Raw genomic sequence first — 15372 nt, forward strand, 5'->3', positions numbered from 1 at the left:
GAGTCACTTGGTCACCACTGGCCCAAGGGAGCTCTGGGCATCATTGCTCAGTAAATACATGATGACTGACACCATGTGTTTGGAAAATATCTAAATATCTCCCTTCCTAACCTGGCACAGAGGTAAAGGAAGGACTACTGTAGCAACACTCTCTACTGGCTCCTGCCATCCTTCATCTCTGAGGCAACTTCTGAGAATGTTCGCCTTTGGGGAGCAAACAACAAACAACCCGGATGAACACATTAAAAATCCACCTGCAAGTACGACGGGGCACTTCCCCTTTCAACAGAACCTTGCAAGGCTTCTTTTATTGCAGGTCCCTCTGAGCAGTTTCTAGGATTACCACGTTTTCCTAAAGCATTTGTTCCAACAGCCAGACCCGAGGCGCCAAGCTATATCCCGGGAGCTTGTGCCTGGGGCGTGTACTGCCTGCTGCAGACACCCGAGATCTCACCGCCAGAACCCGGGGGCGTGCCGCCGACTCCAGGGACAGGTTGGGTGTGGCTTCTGGGCAGGTGGCTGGGGCTTGGAGGGCGGAGTCACCAGGCTCGTGCCACAGTCCCTGGAAAGGACGGCTGCACCCCAAAAGCGAGGACATGCTGGGACCCTGAAGGCCGAGGAGAAACAGACTAAGCAAGAGCTGCGGTGGCCCCATCCTCCCCGCACCCGCAGCGGGGGTTCTGAGCAGCTTTCGTCCCTACCCGTGGCAGCAGCGATGCCTGGCGGAGTTTGGGCGCTGGCGCTGGCGCTGTTGCTCCTGCACCCCGGGAATGGTCGGCGAGGTAGGGCGCTGGCGGACGGGAGCGCTGGGCTCCACCTGGAGCTTTGGGGAGGGGGCTTCCCCGGTGGCACGTGGGAAATCCTGTGCACATTGAAGGCTGTATCGGTATTTGTCCCTCGCCGACTTCCGCTCTGTCCATCTACGGTCTTCAGTCATTTACAGCCTTGGTGTTCTCCAGTAATCCTTGGGAGGTTGTTGTCTCCTCTTCTGCTTTAAGATCCTCGGCTCTGTTTTCGTTCCTTTGTTTGTGTCCTGCTGATATCTTGCTCCATAAGGTCCCTTTAATTTAACTTAAGAAACTTTTCCCAGACATGTCAGATATCCTAGCAGCACTGGATGCGAATTCTCAGAAGAGAGTTTAGCTCTAAACTGCACGACTTCTATCCCATCCCACAGCCGGAAATAATTAGTAGATGAATACCTTATTCCTACCAAAAATCAATAACCAGTTTGGTGATGGTATTTTTGTATAGCTGTTAGAATCCCTTTTGCTACTGTACCAGTAAAAGAGATCTCTATGGAGAGAATAGCGCTCCTCCCACTTCTTTATCCACGACAAAGAACAGTTTCAAATACAGTGACGTTAAAACAAAACAGACTTTCCACCGAAGACCCAAGTCCAAAGACTGAAGCGCTTTCCGGCTGGAGCTGAAACATGGAAGACTTCTGGCAGGAGCAGGGCAGAGCAGACCCTGGCTACTGTTGCCTGAATAAATTCTCCCTCCTCATCATACCCCAAACTGGGGCTTCCTGCTGGCGTCCGAATTGGCGCCAACCTTCCCAACAGCCGTGCTCTGAAGCCAGGAGCAGATCTGACAGTCCTGAAACCAACTCCTCTGGCCATGAACATTGCCTGTGCTGGAGTTGTCTTCCTGGCGGCACCTAAGGATGTGGGGAGCTGTGGGTTGTTACTAATCGATTGAACGTTACAGCACCCTGTTTGTTGATTATTATTATTATTATCATCCCTGAAGTTCAGAGAGGTTAGTGTCACTTTCAAGGCCAGACAGCCTTTGAATGGGAAAGCCTGCGGTGAAGCCCCAACTGTTGAATGCTGGTGTCAAACTCCCTCTGGATAAGCCTGTTTTTCAGCCTCAGATAAGCCCTCTCTGTTTGCAGATGCAAAGGCAGGAAGGAGTTACTGGTAAGATACTTGTCTAGGAGCCTTCATTCTTGGGTAGAGGTGCAATAAGAGGATAAGCGTCTAGAATTAACAATCGTATTCCCTTATGGGAATACTGAGTGTGTGATTCAGAATTGTGGTAAGAGAGCAAAATAGATTTAGTAAACCAATACCTCTCTGTTTGACATTGCTTTCCAAACTTTTGTGTTGTTGCAGAAACCATAATCCTATTTTGAAAGCCAGACGCTTAACAATTTTTTATTTATCCTTGAATTTGGAGCTTCAAGGTAGTTTTTCTCTTTCCCAGGTCTTTGGGGGAAGTTGTAAGACTTTTAAAAATTCACAATATTTGAAATTAACATAGGGCAATCAATATACCAATGGTTTTATAATTACAATCTCGGATATTCTAAAGTTCCTCTCTTCTGGTGTTAAGCATATTCATCTCTTAAAGAATTTATTTTCTTAACATATTTGTCTATTATGAATCTTTAAAAAAATGCTAGTCTGGCCATTGTATTAAATCAGAAAACAATATAATACAAGTTACCTTGTATTTACAAACAAAACTTGAAAACCAAGTGCATATTGTATTATTATGTATCTATTATTTATAACTTGACACATTCTCCCAAAGTATTTGAAATCCAAGTATTGCAGATTCTATTTTATAATACTTAGCTGCTTTAAATTATCTTAGGAAGAAGGCAGCCCTGACCGGTTTGGCCCAGTGGATAGAGCGTTGGGCTGTGGACTGAAAGGTTCCAGGGATCGATTCCAGTCAAGGGCATGTACCTTGGTTGCAGGCTCACTCCCCAGTAGAGGGCGTGCAGGAGGCAGCTGATTGATGTTTCTCTCTCATGGATGTTTCTAACTCTCTATCCCTCTCACTTCCTCTCTGTAAAAAAAAAAAATCAATAAAAATATATTTTAAAAAAGGAAGAAGGCAGAACAAATAGAAATGTAAATTTTAATTTTTATTTTATATGTACTCTTGTTTTGAGGGAAATGTTATATTAGGAGTTTGCTTGAAAGTTCTACACATCATTCATGTTATGAAATTGACAGTTAGATGAGATGTGCTTATAAACCTGTTCTTTTAGTACTTGAGGATCTAAGCCCTCAAACTCTCACATGGGAGCCTAAACAATCCTCATAATTTAGTTAACTATATCTTACATTCTAAAGTTAAAGTTGTAATGAGGTTTTTAAGAGTATGGCTTGTTTATTGCAAGTAAAATTTAAAAATTTTCTACACATATTTTGAACAGTTTAAAAGACAGAAGGAGATTTGGCGGGGAGAAGGGGTGGATTGTGACATATCCAATCTATCTATCTATCTATATATATAAAAGCCTAATATGCCAATTGTCCCTCCAACAGTTCGACCATTCGACCAGTCACTATGATGCACACTGACCACCCAGGGGCAGATGCTCTGACCAGTAGGTTAGCTTGCTGCTGGGGTCTGGCTGATCGGGACTGGGCGAGACGAGGCCAGACATACCCTGGAGCCCTCCCGTGGTCCCTTCCCAGCCCTGATCATGCACAGGTGGGGTCCCTCAGCTTGGCCTGTGCCCTCTCGCAATCTGGGACCCCTCGGGGGATGTCAAAGAGCCAGTTTCAGCCTGATCCCCACAAGTCAAGCCGAGGGACCCCACCAGTGCACAAATTCATGCACCGGGCCTCTAGTTTAAAATATGAGCTATTCTTAATTATGTAAATTAAGAAGTTTCCTAAATATTAAATAAAAATAACTATAAATTCCTGTTTAAATACTATGCATTTTTTAGTGTTATTGGTGTCATACTGTCATTCCTATATCCATCACATCTTTAACTTTGCATTAAAAAAATAATTCTTCAAAACTGCAAAATCAGAGGACATGTGGGAACTACAGAAGCACTTAGGAAGGAGAAATACTACACAAAATAAAGATGGAGGTATTGACTTTTTCCCCAACACAAAATTCTATTGCAAGATCAGAGAAAATATTTCAATAATTCATACAAACCTTGCCAGTAATCTCTGTTTAAACATTTTCCTTAGTTTCTAACCAGGTGCAATATTCTGGTATTGACAAGATCTTAGAGCTATTTCAAAGTTACATATGCAGCATATCCCCTGACTTCTATCCACACACACTTTATAAAATATTTAAAGCCACAAGAGCCTTTGAGGCCAAAATTTTCTTGGGAAATTTAAAACTGGTGGAGCAAGAGATAAAAAGAAGAGGAACTTTTGGACTCATTTCTAAAATATTTTACTAAAAAAATTATTTAGGGAGAAATTTTATCTTGCAAAACATTGCCTTTCATACAGTTTGTTATAACTACAAGCAATAAAAATAAAAAGGAAGAAAATTATAATAAATTTTATAAGCTATACTTGTGAGATTTATTTGCAAGTTAATATCTCTAGTTTTTTGTGCTCATTAATTTAAGAAATTAATTTTGCTTTATGAACACTTCTATAGCATGAAGTTATATAATAAATGTTTGAGAGTTTTATTCAGTTAGATCATTTTTTTTCACAGTGAATACTTTAATAATGACTGAATTTTTCTTTCAAATTTCTATTTCATAGATTTTGTCTTTATTACAGTGTTTTCCTTCAACAAATATAATATTTAATGCTTAGAGATTTTCTACCGACAGTGTCAACAAGGTACTCTAGTATCCAAATAAGGAAAATTTCTGTGTTTCTTATTATTTGGGAATCAGGAGCCTCAAAGAAGAGTTGTATTTCTCAAATTATTCTGTTTCTGCTGCCTCCTCTATGCTGGAACGAGGAGCTTTATGTTCTTAGTGGGTTTGAGAGAAAAATTATCTTCTGGGTCACCTGGTGCTCAGAAAATACAGAACTCTCCCTTTCTCCCTGGTCTTTTCTTGTTCCTCCCTCAAAACTGTTCCTGTCTACCCTTTCCTGCGCTTAGTAATAAAAAATGGACTTCAATAATCAACTATTAATTGAACTATTTTATCGAAGAGCACACTTACATAAAGACACTTATCTTTCCATCCTAGCTCAGGAGTGCTCTCCCGGGGGACACCGGTTACTACAGAGCCTTCACAGAAGTGTCCATTTTGACTCATCGCTCCTCCAGCAGTCAGCCCCTCAAGACCTGATATGTGACCATTCTCTTGCTGCTGGATGGTATCGATTTGTCATTTTTGACAGACCTGCTGAGATGCCAACCAAATGTGTCGAGGTATTCCAACTCCCTAAGAACTGTATGTGCTTGTTCTTATGTATATTTTTTCATGGGAGGATCGAATCTTATTGCAACCCATTTATTTCCCATGCTGAATTATTTTAATTTTGTGTCAAGATTGAATTAATCTGAAGTGTTCCATGTTCCTTATTATGTTATGTAATATAATAATAGTTTATGCTATGCTCATGCAGTCCACCAAGTGATTTTACCTACAGCATCTTATATCATTTTTACAGCAATTCTAGAATACAGTCGATCATTATTATTTGCATCATACAGTGCAGGACACATATATTCTTAGACATAACAGTCCTAGAGTCACCCAGCTAGCAGGTCAGCCAGCCACATTTTGATCACAAGTTGTCACTCTACAGTACTCATGTACTTAAACGCAAGTAACCCAAAACCTGCTTCTGTTCCTGTCAGTCTTAAATAGAAGGCACATTCTCCTTATTGTTACTCACATCTTGTGAATTATGAAGAAACAAGAATTATTTTCCCTTTTAAGCATGTAACTAATGTGAGAAAAACTCAGGAAAGATATTTAAATTTTAAGTTGTGACATTGTAGCTGTCTTATTTTCTCCTTTTGGTTTATTTGCTTGCCACATTTGTGACATTTCACTTGCAATAAACTAAAGAATAAATCAGAATTTGAAAGTAAAATTTGAGGAAATTCATTACATCCTTAAGTATTTGTGTTCTTTTGGTTCTATATTTTAAATTAACTATAACTGATTCCAGAACCTCACACAAAGGTGAAGGTGAACTAGCTCTTTTCCTGGATATCAGCTGTGCCCCACAAGAAAGTGTTCCCTGTTCCCATTCTTTCATGCACTCTCCAACCTAGTCCCTGGACCATTCTGCTGGAGAACAGATAGAATCTACTTTTTGTCTACAAGATAATAAAAATCTGTGTAAATAAATTTCTATTTATAATGTTTTAAGTAACTCATGTGCATTAAAAAACTTAGAAAATAAAGGACAGGGGAAAAAATAAAATATTGCATGCCTTTAAGTAAGAATTTAAAAAAAAGGACAGGTAATAGAATAACATTCATTGGTAATCCACCTACATATTCTATCATTAACATTTTGCTATTATTCCTTCTTATTTATATTGTTTTGTAAAGTTCATGCTATATGTTCAGTTACCTAACATGATTATTTTCCAGTTACAGCTACAGCATTTGCATTTTCCTATTACTAAAATTATATCATTTGAAAATAATATGTCATATGTACACCATATTTATTTAAACCATTACCATATGTGTGTACTTTCAGGTTTTTGCTATAATAAGTAATTATGCAATTAGCAAATGTGCATATAAATCATTGTTTGATTTTAGTCTTTTTGAGTTTTTTAAATAAATTGTTTTTTTTAAATTAAATCTTTATTGTTCAGATTATTACATTTGTTCCTCTTTTTCCCCCCATTAACTCCCCTCCTCCCAGTTCCCACCCCACCCTCCACCCTCATTCCCCACCCACTGTCCTCATCCATAGGTGCACGATTTTTGTCCAGTCTCTTCCTGCATCTCCCACACCCCTTTCCCCCCCAAGAATAGTCAGTCCATTCCCTTTCTGTGTCCCTGATTCTATTATAATCACCAGTTCATTCTGTTCATCAGATTATTTATTCACTTGATTCTTAGATTCACTTGTTGATAGATGCATATTTGTTGTTCATAGTTTGTATCTTTACCTTTTTCTTCTTCTTCCTCTTCTTAAAGGATACCTTTCAGCATTTCATATAATACTGGTTTGGTGGTGATGAACTCCTTTAGCTTTTCCTTATCTGTGAAGCTCTTTATCTGACCTTCAATTCTGAATGATAGCTTTGCTGGATAAAGTAATCTTGGTTGTAGGTTCTTGGTATTCATCACTTTGAATATTTCTTGCCACTCCCTTCTGGCCTGCAAAGTTTCTGTTGAGAAATCAGCTGACAGTCGTATGGGTATTCCCTTGTAGGTAACTGAGTTTATTTCTCTTGCTGCTTTTAAGATTCTCTCTTTGTCTTTGCTCTTTTTGAGTTTTTTAAATACATAGTTAAATTGTTTTTTAAAAATATAATGCTAATTTTTAATTCCAGTAGCAATAGATAAAAATATTTTTCTAGTATTAAGTATTCTCATGTATTCATTAGACATATGTATTTATTCTTTAAATTATGTTTGTGTATTTTTCCCATCTGTGATTTTAGGATCTTTAAATGGATATTATATGGCTAAAATAAAATAAGAAATATAGCAATGTAATAATAAATAAATAATATAACAGACTAAATATAATGCTATTAACAAGTAATTTTCTCTTTAACTCATTTGTCTCATATTTATTAAATTATTATTTAATATAACTATCAAAATTTTCCTTTATGAGTTTTTCTTTGCTTTTAAGCATGGAAAAATAATTATATTAACAATTATTGAGACATCGCTGTGTGAAAGTTGTGCTATATACATTTTTTTAATTTACACTTCACAGCAGTATGAGGTGGGTACTATAATTCACCTAATATAAAAGCAAAGATGTTTAGTGCCCACGGTCATTTTTTCCCAAGTCATATAGCTTCATATTTTTCCTGGGTTAATTTTCTATTTAATTTTATTTTCCATCTGAAACTCGTTTTGATAACTGGCTTTAAGTGTGGCACTAACTTCATTTTTTTCCAAATTGCCAACCAATTGTTTTCACTAGATTTCAAACAATCCCTTCCTTCTTCCCTGATTTTCTGATGCCTCCTCAACTGTACATTAACTTCTTACATATACTATTTCCAGCAATTTTTCAAGAAATCTCCAATGTCAGTTCATCTTTGTGCTATATGTTAAGATGACTTCAGACTGACTTATATTGTCTTAGGTTATCTGACACTGAATTTCTCTTGTTCATAATACAAATGTAGCAAATGGAATAAAGGTATTTAAATAGAATAAAATTATATTAATTACAAGGAATCTACCTTTAAGTGTACTATTCCATAAAGTTACTTTTTCTTTTATACTACAGGTATAAGTCATTTGATTTTTTAAAATATAATTGATAATTAATATTTTAAAGGTTGTTTAGAAGAAAATGTAAAATTGCTTTATCTGCCACGTATAAAAATAAATTGAATTTTCAACTTTTGTTTTCTCTGATGCAAAAGATGAACCACTGTGGAACACAGGCGCCTATCTGGCTGTCTCTGCGAGACTCGGAAACAATGCCTGCACCGGGGGAGCTCAAGCACCTCACTGCTTGTGCCACGTGGCAGTTTTTGCTGAGCGCTACTGAAGACTGCTGCCTTTTCCAAATCCCAGTGTCTGTAAGAAACTGTGGACACTTTTTTGTGTACTTACTACGACCCACTCAGGGGTGTATGGGGTATTGTGCAGAAGGTAAGAATACATGGGTAATACACATGAACTGCTAATCATGGCACTGTGTATGCTGGTGTGTTTATGCCATTCTCCAGATGGGTTGTATAGAGCTAATGCAATGCTCAAGAGATTCGATCCACTATGATTGCTCCAGTGAAGCTAAATTTCTGGTTTAAACTGGCCAGATTTGTTTAGGATTCTTTGCCAAGATCTTGAAATACTCAAAAATGTTTGTCTATATGGAAGCATCAAAGATTAACATACAATAACAAGCAATAACAAAGGTTAACATACAATAACAATATTCTTCCTCAAAAGCCACAACCCCAGTCTAATCAAGAGCAAATTCATACGTAGAAGATTGAAAATGCTGGAACATACTGTTATAACCCAGTGTTAACGAACTTGGCAAACACTTGCAAATAATAATAATAATTATATGCGTAACCCCTATGAACATTTTCATCCTGTGGTTGTTGGACTTTTCAAACTAGGAAATCCCAAATAACACAGGTACAGCAAAACAATGGCAAAGAATATTCATACAATTACAAATTGCAATTAATGGTATGGATGAAAAGATTAAATTTTTCTATAATTGAGAATACTTGAGGTGAGAAAAAAATGAAACTTATAATGAGGGATCACCAGAGAAAGCCTCTTCTGAGAATAGGGCATTAATACTGAGAGTTTGAGGATAAACAACCCAATTTAAAGTCAGATTGGATTAAAAGAAAAATAAGGCCCAACTACAGACTGCCCAAACAAACCTGGAAAACCAAGGGTCATTTTCTAATGATAAAAGGGTCAATTCAACAACAGGACATAACAATTATAAATTCTTATGTACCTAATAACAGAGAATCAAAATACATGAAGCAAAACATAGAAAAGACTAGACAAATCTATAGTTAATGTTGGAGATCAACACCCATCTGATAATTAATTGAATATATAGAAACAAAAACAGCAAAAAAGGAGACTAAAAAAACTGTCAGCCAACATGATCTACATGACATTTAGAGAAAATTTTACAAAAAACAGAGCATCAATATTCTTTATAAGTGCACATGAAACATTTACCAAGATAGATCACATCTCGACCCCAATTTTAAAAAGTTAGAATATCACAAAAGTTTGAATTTAATTTAAAGAAAACCCACCAAACATCTATATTGGAAAATAAGAAAGGTCATAAATAGAAAAAAAAAAACTCAGCTTATACACATGAAGGAACTAGAAGAAGCACAAATAGGACCCTGAGTAAGCAAAAGGAAATAATGATCAGAGTGAAAGCCAATGAAGCAGAATACACAAAACAGAAAATTAAAGAAAATCAAAAGTTGGTTCTTGGAGAAATTCAATAAAATTAATATTTTAGCCAAACTGATCAGTTAAAAAAAAAAGATCAATATCAGGAATAAAAGAGAGATACAACTACAGATTCTACAGATATTCCAATGAAAAAGAATATAGTGAAGGACTCTGCCAATACATTTGACAATTTAAATAAAGTGAACAAATTTTTTGAAATACACAGGAAAGCAAAACTCACTAAAAAAATAATTAGATAACCTATTAAAGAAATTGTTTTTCTAATTAAAATCTATCCCACTAAAAGACTAAAACTAAAACAAACAACAACAACAAAGCCCCACCACCCCACCAAGCTTACATAGATGGCTTGGGAAATCTTCTAAACCAGTGGTTTTCAACCTTCCTAATGCCGCGACCCTTTAATACAGTTCCTCATGTTGTGGTGACCCCCAACCATAAAATTATTTTCGTTGCTACTTCATAACTGTAATTTTGCTACTGTTATGAATCCTAATATAAATATCTGATATGCAGGATGTATTTTCATTGTTACAAATTGAACATAATTAAAGCAGAGTGATTAATCACAAAAACAGTATGTAATTATACATGTGTTTTCTGATGGTCTTAGGCGACCCCTGTGAAAGGGTTGTTTGACCCCCAAAGGGGTTGCAACCCACAGGTTGAGAACTGCTGTTAAACATTTAAGAAGGAAATAATACCACTTTTATACACTTCTTTCAGAGAAATAAAGAGAAATGATTACGAAACCATTGTCAAGTTAGCAATGTTCTGAAACTAAAACCAAATATAGGCATTTCAGGAAAAGAAAAGTATGGAATAATATCCCTAAGAATATAAATGCAAATTACTTAATCATCTATTTCCAAAATTCAATGCTGAAAGAAAAAGGTCAACTTACAGAATCATTTATAATTCTTTATACTAGCAATAAGCAATCAGAAATGTCATGTAAATATCCTATAAAATAAAGAGGTGATATGCAAATTGACCATCACTCCAGCACACAAGATGGCCACCCCTATGTGGACACAAGATGGCCATCAGGGAAGGGCAGTTGGGGGCAACCAGGCCAGCAGGGGAGGGCAGTTAGGGGTGACCAGGCTGACATGGGAGGGCAGTTAGAGGTAATCAGGCAGGCAGGGGAGCAGTTAGGCATTAATCAGGCTGGCAGGGAGTGCTTAGGGGGTGATCAGGCTGGCAGGCAGATGAGCGGTTGGGAGCCAGCAGTCCTGGATTGTGAGAGGGATGTCTGATGTGGGATCAGGCCTAAACGGGCAGTCGGACATCCCTCAAGGCGTCTGAGATTGGAGAGGGTTCAGGTTGGGCTGAGGGACACTCCCCCCCCCCCCCCGCACGAATTTCATGCACCGGGCCTCTAGTCAATAATATTACTGAACACAGGGTGTCTCTCCAAAAATGTATACAAACTTTGAATAATCATGACTTCCAATGGGTTAAATCTGAAAAGAAACATCAATAAATCTATCAGCTGTTAAAGTGTATATACGTTTTTGGGACACCCTGTATATGAAATACTTAGCAATGAATATGGAAAAATATGTACAAGAACTATAAAGTTAAAATTATAAAATTCTGCTAACAGAAATTATAGAAGTCCTAAAATAATGGAGCATGAACCATGTTCATGAAATGAAAAGAGTCAATGTCCAGATGTCAATTCTCTTCAAAATGATTTATAGTTCCAAAACACTCCTAATCAATGTACCAGCAAGATTTTTGTGTGGGAATTGACAAGTTCATACTAAAATTTATATGGATATAGAAAGTAGCCATAATCCCCAAACTACTTTGACAAGAAAAAAGTTGGATAATTTACACTATCTGATTGAGACTTATTCTAAAGTTACAGGAATCTACAAAGTGTTATGTTTGCATCAAGATACACAAATAGACCAATGGAAAGAAGAGAGCGTCCAGCCCTGGCCGGTTTGGCTCAGTGGATAGAGCATCAGTCTGCTGACCAAAGGTTCCCATTTCAGTCAAGGGCACAGACCTCAGTTGCAGGCTTCTCCTTGGCCCTGGCGGAGGCAACCAATTGATGTTTTTTTTCTAACATTGATATTTCTCTCTGTTTTTCCCTCTCTCTTCCACTTTCTCTAAAATCAATGGAAAAATATCCTTGGGTGAAGATTAAAATAAAATAAAATAAAATAATAAATAAAATTTATTACTTAATGCAGACTAAAATTTAGAAAACAAGATATAAGTTATAATTGTTTTAAAATATAATCCCAAATTATCTCCATTTGATCTCATCCTGAAAAGAGAAAAAATTTATTATGAAAAAATAAAACAAATAAGTTTTAGTCTGTATTAAAACATACTTCTCTGAAGATTTGTCATTTCATATACATTATATATAAATATATTTATATCTTTATGCTCATTTGGATAAATATAAAAACTCAACCTTTTGCAGCTATTTCTGATGCAAAATTAAACCCATGCGGCCCTGACAAAATCGAAATTGAAGGTGACTGTGTTCGTAAGTATCAGACTTTATTTTTAATAATTTATTTATAAACTAATAATTTCAACAGGCTTTTAGGTTTTGTGATTTACTTTGGATGTTGATTTATGCTAATATTTGACAACACCTCAGTCTAGTGGATATAAAAATCATTTTATCATGCCTTTAAGAAATAGCAGTGGAGTTAGCAAAGGTGCAGAGCGGGGCATGTTCATGCCCTGCAAATTGTGTATATATTGGTAGAGTAATTTTATGAGAAAAATTGGCAATTTATCTCAACAATCATAAACATCCTCATGCATTTGTACCTAGCAATTTGACTTCCAAAAATCTAGTTTAGAGAAATATTCAAAGAATTGTGCAGGTACAATTTTTATAAAACTATTTTTCTAATAATATGAAACAATTGCAACTATCCAATAACTGCAGGTTGGTTATATATTTTTGATATATCCATAATGATAAAATATTCTATAAACAATATGAAAATTCATGAATATATTTTTTGACATTACTATTCATGGTATATTGAAACTAAGAAATCAGATTATGCATCAAAATCTCATTTTTTTCTTCTAGTGATGATTGCATTTGTACCAAATAAGTATTAAAAGATAAACAACAAAAGTGTTAATGGTTGTCATAATTTTTCTTCCCTTTTAAATCTGTAATTTTCATTTTCTAACTTAGTTAAAATTTTTAGGTTATTTCAAATATTAAGAAACCTCCTGCTATAATATTCCTTAAGACAAATCACTCTAAATAGATTGCCTAATAAAATGCATGACATCTTCCTAAAAAAAGTGCAGAAATAAAAATTATTGAAACATTAGCCTTTTCCTGGAACCTGTTGGCCAAATGTGATAATGAATGTGAGATTGTTGACATATAATTAATTAACAAAGATTTTTTTATGGTGAAATAAGCCATAATGATATAAAACAAATTAGATTATACAATATTCATGTACCACGCCTAAAAAGTAATATGATTTATCTTTAAATAAAACTAATATAATAATCCTCAATAAATATTCTGAGTTGCTTTTCCAGTTATAAATGAATTTTCCAGTCCCCCTTTCTTTAAACAAGCTAGTATTTTTTCTGAAAGTCTCAGTGTAATTAGACCCTGTGATTTAAGTTCTTAAAAGAATAAAACAATCCTATCTAATATAATCTAATAATAGACAAACATGGTAATTAACCATAACTTCGCTACACTTCCCATTGGCTAATCAGGGTGATATGCAAATTAACTGCCAACTAAGATGGTGGTTAACCGCCAACAAAAATGGCAGCTAATTTGCACACGTAGACACAATGATGGGAGGCGAAAGGGGAAGGATGGAAGAAGCCGTCTGCTGGTGTCAGAACCCAGGTGGCAGCCAAGAGCCGGAGAACTGAGCCGCCTTTGCTGGCACTCAGCCAGTTCGGAGAAGCCGGGTGGGGCAGGGAAGAGGGGATGTCCGCCTCTTCCCTGCCCCACCGGGCTTCTCAGATCACCGATCGGAGAACACCCAGAGGCGGGGCCAGAGGCCAGGCTGCATCCCTCCCTGGGGATGCGATCCGGTCCTGGGGCGATGCAGCCAGGCCCCAGAAGGAGACCCAGGGGCCGGGGCTGTGTCACCGCAGGGGCACTCGATCCGGTGCCTGGGCAATGGCACATCCCCGGCCCCAGAAGGAGACCCAGGGGCCTCCAAGCGGAGAGTCTCCATGGTCAGACTGCGCGGTGTCGGGACAGGAATAAAGATGGAGGTGACTCAGATGCCTGGCCAGTGGCGTTAGACCAGCAAGCAGGGCCTTTCAGCGGGGACTCAGGGTGGGGGTGGGGTGAGGAAAGCAAGCGGGGAAATAGAGAATTACAACTCCCAGGCAGCTTAGCTGCCGGGGCCTGTGTGCCTGGCCATGAAATCAGATAGAGCGAGTCGTTTTGCACTCTAAGAGGCTTGCAAGGTTGGAAGTTTAATTTTGCAAATGTCCAGAGATAAAAATCTCTCTGAGTTCCTGGAGGAATCTTCAAACATTTTTTTTTTTTAATAATTAAATCTTTATTGTTCAGATTATTACAGTTGTTTCTCTTTTTCCCCCATAGCTCCCCTCCACCTGGTTCCCACCCCGCCCTCCCCCCCTCACGTCCCCCCCCCACTGTCCTCATCCATAGGTGCACGATTTTTGTCCAGTCTCTTCCCACATCACCCCCCACCGCTTTCCCCCTCAAGAATAGTTAGTCCATTCCCTTTCTATGTCCCTGATTCTATTATCACCAGATTATTTATTCACTTGATTCTTAGATTCACTTGTTGATAGATGTGTATTTGTTGTTCATAATTTGTATCTTTACCTTTTTCTTCTTCTTCCTCTTCTTAAAGGATACCTTTCAGCATTTCATATAATACTGGTTTGGTGGTGATGAACTCCTTTAGCTTTTCCTTATCTGTGAAGCTCTTTATCTAACCTTCAATTCTGAATGATAGCTTTGCTGGATAAAGTAATCTTGGTTGTAGGTTCTTGGTATTCATCACTTTGAATATATCTTGCCACTCCCTTCTGTCCTGCAAAGTTTCTGTTGAGAAATCAGCTGACAGTCGTATGGGTACTCCCTTATAGGTAATTGACTATCTTTCTCTTGGTGCTTTTAATTCTTTGTCTTTTGCCCTTGGAATTTTAATTATGATGTGTCTTGGTGTGGTCCTCTTTGGGTTCCTTTTGTTTGGGGTTCTCTGCGCTTCCTGGACTTGTAAGTCTATTTCTTTCACCAGGTAAGGGAAGTTTTCTGTCATTATTTCTTCAAATAGGTTTTCAATATCTTGCCCTCTCTCTTCTTCTGGCACCCCTATAATTCAGATGTTGGTATGCTTGAAGCTGTCCCAGAGGCTCCTTACACAATCTTCGTATTTTCGGATTCTTTTTTCATTTTGCTTTTCCGGTTGGGAGTTTTTTGCTTCTTTGTATTTCAAATAGTTGACTTGATTCTTGTGATCCTCTAGTCTGCTGTTGGAACTCTGCATAATATCCTTTATTTCAGTCAGTCTATGCTTAATTTCTAGTTGGTC

At 37.3% G+C, this 15372-nt stretch overlaps 1 protein-coding gene across 1 annotated transcript in view; it reads left to right on the forward strand.

Annotated features, from left to right (window-relative positions):
* The first annotated feature begins 619 nt into the window (after nt 1-619).
* The window catches only part of VWDE (von Willebrand factor D and EGF domains), a 48919-nt gene continuing 34166 nt past the window's right edge, over nt 620-15372 (forward strand). The window contains 4 exon segments of the mRNA XM_036328986.1: nt 620-782; nt 4931-5115; nt 8275-8506; nt 12270-12335. Of these exon segments, the coding sequence (XP_036184879.1) occupies nt 716-782; nt 4931-5115; nt 8275-8506; nt 12270-12335 (550 nt within the window). The 5' untranslated portion in view covers nt 620-715.

Source organism: Myotis myotis, unplaced genomic scaffold (assembly GCF_014108235.1).
Source record: "Myotis myotis isolate mMyoMyo1 unplaced genomic scaffold, mMyoMyo1.p scaffold_m19_p_11, whole genome shotgun sequence".
Taxonomy (NCBI): Eukaryota; Metazoa; Chordata; class Mammalia; order Chiroptera; family Vespertilionidae; genus Myotis; species Myotis myotis.